General features: G+C 32.0%; 1 protein-coding gene and 1 pseudogene across 1 annotated transcript; both read right to left on the minus strand.

Annotated features, from left to right (window-relative positions):
- Nucleotides 1-944: 944 nt before the first annotated feature.
- LOC145616101 (fructan 6-exohydrolase pseudogene) lies at nt 945-2,119 on the minus strand (annotated as a pseudogene).
- Nucleotides 2,120-2,195: 76 nt separating this feature from the next.
- On the minus strand, nt 2,196-5,451 carry LOC145616156 (beta-fructofuranosidase, cell wall isozyme-like). The gene is made up of 7 exons (XM_081670853.1): nt 5,235-5,451; nt 5,054-5,062; nt 4,013-4,881; nt 3,771-3,929; nt 2,911-3,155; nt 2,659-2,749; nt 2,196-2,576 (listed from the first exon to the last, which is right to left on the minus strand). The coding sequence occupies exons 1-7, from the start codon at nt 5,425-5,427 to the stop codon at nt 2,397-2,399; spliced, it is 1,746 nt and encodes a 581-aa protein (XP_081526979.1). The 5' UTR covers nt 5,428-5,451; the 3' UTR covers nt 2,196-2,396.
- Nucleotides 5,452-7,352: the final 1,901 nt, after the last annotated feature.

The raw sequence follows: 7,352 nt of genomic DNA on the forward strand, positions 1-7,352 counted from the left end.
CCAATCAATTCAATTCAGTCCAGTTCAGCTCCAATCAGTTCAGTTCAGTTCAGCTCCTAATTTCCCTCTCTCATAAAATATTCATTTCAGCTCAGTTCAGTTCAACTCCAATCAGTTCAATTCACTTCAGTTTAACTCCAATCAGTTTAGTACAGTTCAACTCAGTTTAGTAAATGTGAACAAACTCTAAAATTAACAAATAAAAGAATTGTTTATTGACCAAATACAAATATATGAACACTTATATATCGTACCATACCATTAATATACCAATCAGTACCAACGATAAGGGATTAGGTCAAAAATAAGAATTGAGAATCAATTTCATACGTTAAAAGTTAAACAGGTAACACCATAACATTATTATTAATGTAAACTAGTGTGTGGCCCGGGCGTTGCACCGGGTTACCACTTTGATTAAATTGTTTATTTATGAAATATATTATCATCCATTATGTATGTTATGCATAAATGTTAAACATTAACTAATTAACAAAGAGTAAAGAAAAAACAATTTTTAATACTTATTGTTTGAGAAATGTTGATTTTATTCCTCTTAATTTTTTTCTTCAAACTGCTTATCCCGTTCTCTTTTTAATTGGTGCGTGTCATTTATAGTTATATTTATTTGTATTGATGACATGAATTGTATCCTCAAGGTATAGTGTTCGAAACCCATCAAATGCTTTTTAATATTAATAAATCAATAATAGTTGGAATGATTTGTTAATTGGTAATGACATGTCATTAAGTGATGATGTGGCACAATACTATGAGAGGGGAATGACGTGGCACATAAACGATTTTAGGAACGCTTTTTAATATATAAGTATAAATGGTATATGAGTAAATTCAAAATAGATAACTAATTAAGTACACAACTCTTAACACTAGATCTATATAACTTATATTAAAGCAAACACATAAATTATTAACATCATTGATCAAGCAATTTGAGCCTTGTTCATGCTCCAAGCACTCAATCTAGAGAGTTGAATGCTATTAGTCCCGTTGTTGAAGACATATAAATGGGCATTCTCGTCAATTGCTATCGTGGGATATACCCTTGTTGTGATTACCGCCTTTCCCTTTCCTCCATAGCTTTCAACCACAGAGTGATCAATCTGTCACAAAGAAAAATGTCAACAACACCTTATTTTATTATGGGTTGACAGAAAATGGCAACAAAGAAAATTAGTTACCAAAACCCTTAAGGCCAGCCCTTCACTAGTTGGATCTACATCCATAAAAGCTCCATACAATGTTTTCTCAGGATTCGTATTTAGAGAAGATCTGCATAACAACAAAACATCGGTGAAGATCACCGATCCTCAAGACATTACTAGTGCAACATTTATGATTACAATATGTTAGGAAATAAGGGTGTAATTGTGTTTGATTAATGCGGAACAAATCAATGATAAGAATTGAGAAAAGCAATAAACAAGATAAACAAACAACAGAAGGATTTACGTGGTTTTGTCAAAATAGACCTACATCACGGGTGGGGGATTCGAGAGCTTCTTCACTATAATGGAGAAAGAACGAGAGAATAATACAAGGAAACCCTAATAAAACCCTAAGATTGTTCCCCAAGTATACTCAAATAGCCGTCATAGAAAAGATATAATTTTAGGAAATATTCCATCAATTATCCTAGAATAACCTAACTACAAAGCTATAGCTCGGCAACTAGCTCATGCCTGCCGCAAGTCCTCATAGGGCCGAGCTGTAGCTCACTCGCATAAAGCTATAGCTCGGAGCCTCGTTGCAAATTTCCAGCTTCGTCAGGTTTTCGTAAAACGGTCATAACTTTCTCGTTTTTTATCGGAATTGGGCATATGACTTATCGTTGGAAAGCTCTTGAACCAAGCTATCACCTCCAACTTGAATCACCTCAAACTCGCTTGTAGTTTGAGAGATATAAGCGTTCAAAGGTAGCCTTCTAGATTTCGAGTCACAATTTAACACAATAATATTTACTACATTTACAGATTTACTACTACGAGTATATATATACTACTTTCATACTGTATTTCAATGCTTATATCAGGAAAAGTAGAACATTTTACCTTGTTTGGTTACTGCACATAAGAACCACATGCTTGCTTATTATCATAATAAGCAATATGTGAAGTATAAGTTAAATTCAAATGTTTTTAAAATGATTACATAAGCTACCAACTTTTCTTTTTTTTTTTTTCAAACTATACATTCTACCAAAGTATATTTGTTACAAAGTTTCAATACAACTCATATTCTATGATAATGAGTATATTACTATATTAATATATAAACAATTGTTTTTTAAGGTAAACGTACACAATAAGAGTTAGATAGTAATTTATATTGAGGATCGAGAAGAGCGCAGTGGTTTGATTTGCAAGTTGTTCTAGTTAAGCAATATTAGCTTTTCTCATAGACCAAGCAGTCAACCAAGTGATATCAACGCTGCCATTGCCATAGTTGAAGGCATACAAATGCGCCTTATCATATATTGCCAATGTGGGATACACCCTTGCCGTTATCACATTTTTCCCTTTGCTCGCAAAGCTCTCCACAATAGAGTGATCAATCTGCCACACAAACACGAAATCTTGTTAAGCTCGTAATGACTAATTGGTAATGTTATTATGCAAATTTGTAAAGCTTTCTTACCAAAGTCCTTAAATATAACCCATCAAAAGTGGGATCGACATTCACAAAAGTTCCATATGTTGTTTTATCTGGTGTTGGATTTAAAGAAGATCTGCAAATTTATAATAAGATATACGAGTATATGTTAACTACAAAAAAAAAAAAAAAAAAAAAAAAAAAAAAAAAACTATTTATCCATGAGTTTACTCCTACATAATCAACGTTGGATAACAAAATTTTGTTAAAAAAATTATAATTAAATCCACAAATCACCTGCTTTGGTCACTGCACATTAGAACAACAAATTTACTACTGTCATAATCTTTGAAAATCCTGAAGAAAACAGCAGTATACTCTTCGAGGCCCTTGGAAGCCAAAGTGAGTAGCCCAAATGGGCCAAGCCCACCACTTACTGAGGCACCCTTTTGGCTACAAAGTAATTGTGGGTTGGTCCAACTTGCATCAAACCTCTCAACGATTGACACGCCTCTAATTTGAAACAATAGCTCTACATCTGCCTGTAAATGTCCATAAACATTAGTCCAATTACACATTTACCACAATAATATGTAGTAAATTACTTAATTATTATACAACTAATAAGTTAAAATCAATAATAATAATAGATTGTAAAGCCTGTTTGATTATTAAAATAAGTTGTCATTTGAAAAATTAATTTTAATCGATAAAAATAATTTCATTTCCTGTACTAGACCATGTTAAGAAAAGATGCTTCAAAATGTTAATAGTTATTTATTAAATTAGTCAATTGTTAATGGCTAGTTATTATCCTAAATAATAGTAGCAGTTTGGTAGTATTGTAGTTAGAACTAGTAAGTTTGTAAAGTGTAGTGGAAGCAAATCGTGGTACATGATTGCCCACTAACTTATTCATGTTTCTAATATTTTTGGCACTAGTTAGGAAGTTGTTAGCTTAATATTAGGCTTATTAGTATTAGTTTTCTGCCTATATAAAGGCTATTATTATCTGTTTTATTTGAATGAGAAAGTAGTTTTATTTTTCCTACGTTTTTATCCTTGGGTTTTGCTTTCTTATTTCCAACAGATCACAGGTGAAGAGAATAAATAAAGTTGCACGAATATTTATGGATGCGCAAATGTAACATATTTACTTGTGCAGCAGTGATCCCAGGAATTTCTATGGTTGATCCTCCTTTAAGCACTTGGGTGGGTAATATGACAGGGTTAATTCTCAAGAGTTCAATTTCTGAAATTGGCCATTGAATCAATTGCTTTCTTGATGTGTCAAGCCAAACTCTTCTAGGAGTAGCCTGCATTATAATTGAATTTTTTATAAAAACATAACACCATTTTTATAATATCATATTTTATCTAGAAAGCACAATAATCTTACATGAATTCCAGACCATCCCTTTTTAATGTCATCTTCCAAGCTCGATGACTCGTTAACCCAACTGAGCAGTATCCTCTGCATCTTAGAACTATCATAAAATGTTTTGGCAGCGTAATATTTACCATAATCATACCTTAAACTCGAATCGTTTTCAAAACCCACGTCAGGAACATATGCATCCTTCATAGTATCATACGTACCAATTGTGTATATATCATGCTTAGTATCATCTAAACTAATCTTAAGCACATGTTTAACAACAGGACCAATAGCCGAAGTATCAACACCAATTGGTAACCCACTTCTATAAACAGGAAAAAAATCAGGACATTCCCACATACCAGTTTGATCATATGAATATAAAGGGTGGTCGACTTGTACCCAATTAATAAAATCCCTACTTTTAAATAATAAAGCTAAACCAAGACGGTCTATTTTACTCCCAATAACCACTCTCCAATTTCCATCTGGCAACATCCAAGCAGTTGTCGGGTCCCTAAATGAACTGGCATTTATATTATTTTCTAGGGTAGGATACATTAATGGATTTTCAGGCACCAAAACCCATTCTTTAAGAAATGGGTCGGATAAATCTTTGGGTAAGGCTAAATCTTGGACTTGTTCATTTTTAGGCGTGATTCCGGTAAAGAGAATGGCTGGTTTATATCCTTGAAGTATAGTGATCGACCCAGTGTAACTCCCATTCATATTCGATACCATTTGTGGTTGCAAGGTTAGGGGTTGTGGAGTCCAATTGACCATATCCAATGATGTTGAGTGGCCCCATACACGAGGACCATCGGGTGATCCATCACCAATTGGATTGTATTGGTAAAATAGGTGATAAATTCCTCTGTATATCATCGGTCCTGCAAGAAATTTTTTGTTTTTATTATGCACTAACTAATTTCTTATCAAGTACTCGTAGTTTGCATGTGAATAATTATGTGATATAAGTTGTTATTATCAACTGCTTGCTAGTGATGAAGTTAGGACAATTTAACAATAATTATATACTCTTGAAGGGTAAAGAAAACTAACCACACGGATCTACATCATTTCCAAATTGCATGGATTAGCACATTTAATTTCATCATCACGTAACCAAAGAGAAGAACAAATTAACAAAAGTTCTAGTCAGTTTTTTCACAAAATTAGCTTCATAATATACCAAAGTACGTATAATATATGCAAAGCATAATATAGTTTTAGTAAAACGTACCATTCATCCAATTCTTAAGGGGTTGAAAATGGTAGGCAGTTCGGTATGGTTGATCGTCAGATAAAAGAGATTGATTATAAGTTGCAACATTTTGTACATGGCGGGAGGCTTGGAGCTCGATTACACCATAGCCAAGAAGGAGAGAAGCAAGCAGAAGGGAACACACTAGCTTTGTTGAGTAAAACAAAGCCATATGTGTAGGAAATTAAGGAGATGAATAATTATGGTTTAGGGTTGCAAAATTGAATTAATTTGCTAGGGTATATATAGAGGAAAAGAGATGATGACTCATATTTCATTAATTAATTAATTGTTGGGATTTTTCATTTTTGAAATCCCATACTTGTATAAATACTACTTCCAATAATATAAGTTCAAAGTCAAAATACATTATTGCATGCGTGTGCATGTATGGTATCGCCCTTCTTTTAATTTGGAGGGGTACATGAAATATGGAATTGAATGGAAAATCAACTGGCTTGATTTGATTGTACAATTTAACAAGCTAGTGCATGTAGTCCATTCTTGTGATCAACTAGTTTTAAAATAATACACAAGAGTTGTAATTAATTATATGGTTGGAATTTGATGACAAGCTAGAACATGTATATTGGGCTTCTTTGTAATTGGCAAGCTAGTGTATATGATCGCAATACGACATATAATAAATATTATAACAAGTTAGTAGATCCATTAATTAGTTAAATCTACCACCACCAATTGTTCAAAGATTATTTTTGGATTAGGCAATATGGGCTAGTATATCTATCTAATTCGCTGTCACAACATGTACAAATTAAATGTAATTCAAATAATAATCTACTTCATAACAAATTCGATAATAATAAGCTTAAACAAATAAAATTCATTTATCAATGCTCCAATCATTGTATATCTATCTTTTGACCATTTTTCACATCAACTTTCATGTATATAGTTGATTTTATACCCTATTTTAACAAATAGTTCTATCGATTAATTGTAGTCATCGTAAAAATAATTATTGTATAACAATTCATATGATCATAACTCATAAGAGATAAAGGTTTGGCAAAATAGCCACATTATACAAGTTATTGTGGACCTTAGAGAGTTAAGGAAGATAGAAGGGAGGGAGTGGCGGCTCGATCTATAGTTAGTGCATGATCAATTATACACGGTACATGCAAATTCAATAAAAATAACAATGAAAACTCCATTCCTTTACGTTTGCCAATAGTTGTTACTTGTTACATTATTATTTTATTTTAATAAATAGTTCCTTTTGTGGAACATTTTTGTCAATGGAAAAGTGACGACCAAAATGATAATCAATTAAAAATTTAAAATTTGATAAAATATGGGAGAATTATTAATGGATAAGTTTTTGTGATTCGTGGACTATAACTCAATAACACGTTAAACACCAATTATCTTTATAATATTTTATTCTTTAGCCAATTGCGTAAGGTTTAAATACAGATTATATGTCATATGACAGAATATAATCGCTTGTATAGTACTTGTTTTACATATTTCTTTTGTATATACTACGCATATGAATTTTTGTACATTAGGAAGTTGGAATATTTTCCTTAGTTAGCTAACATTATGTGAGTAAATATTCAGTCAACTATTCTATCTCCTAGACACGGAGTATATATTATTCTCCTAGATAATATGTTAGGCTAACTACATATATGATGCTTTGTGATGGCTTTGTACATTGTATAGATTACTATACTAATCTCAGAAGGAATGAAGGGGAATTGAGGGAAGGTTCAACTAGAATATTTTACCTTTCATACGAATGTCCTTACAAGTTAGGGAGAATACTAGAGAAGAATTCAAAGATATTCTTATTGAATTGCATTTAGAACGGTTTTGACTTATTATCTATATTTTATAATAAATAGAAACAATTAAATATATATTGTGAAAATACACTATGAAACAAATCAAATAAATTCTCAATATTTGGAGTGTAATAATTAAAATATAAGATAAATCGTTTATACATTGTGCTCCAACGGTTATCAAGAGTATTTCAACTTCAACTTCTCCATTTGCAAGTCACTCACACAGTCACACATGTAGCTTAGCTTGAATGATCAAACGAACATTCAAGTATTTGGGTAA

This window comes from Chenopodium album, chromosome 26, assembly GCF_948465745.1.
Source record: "Chenopodium album chromosome 26, dcCheAlbu1.1, whole genome shotgun sequence".
NCBI lineage: Eukaryota > Viridiplantae > Streptophyta > Magnoliopsida > Caryophyllales > Amaranthaceae > Chenopodium > Chenopodium album.

Bases quoted from the DNA above. Each gene is read 5' to 3' on its own strand.
- LOC145616156 (XM_081670853.1), bottom strand. From the start codon at position 5,427: ATGGCTTTGTTTTACTCAACAAAGCTAGTGTGTTCCCTTCTGCTTGCT. The intron at 3,156-3,770 runs GTAAATATGTTA...GGACATTTACAG, and splicing joins CTGGGATCACTGCTGCACAA to GCAGATGTAGAGCTATTGTT. The intron at 2,750-2,910 runs GTGATTTGTGGA...ATAAATTTGCAG, and splicing joins ATGTGCAGTGACCAAAGCAG to ATCTTCTTTAAATCCAACAC.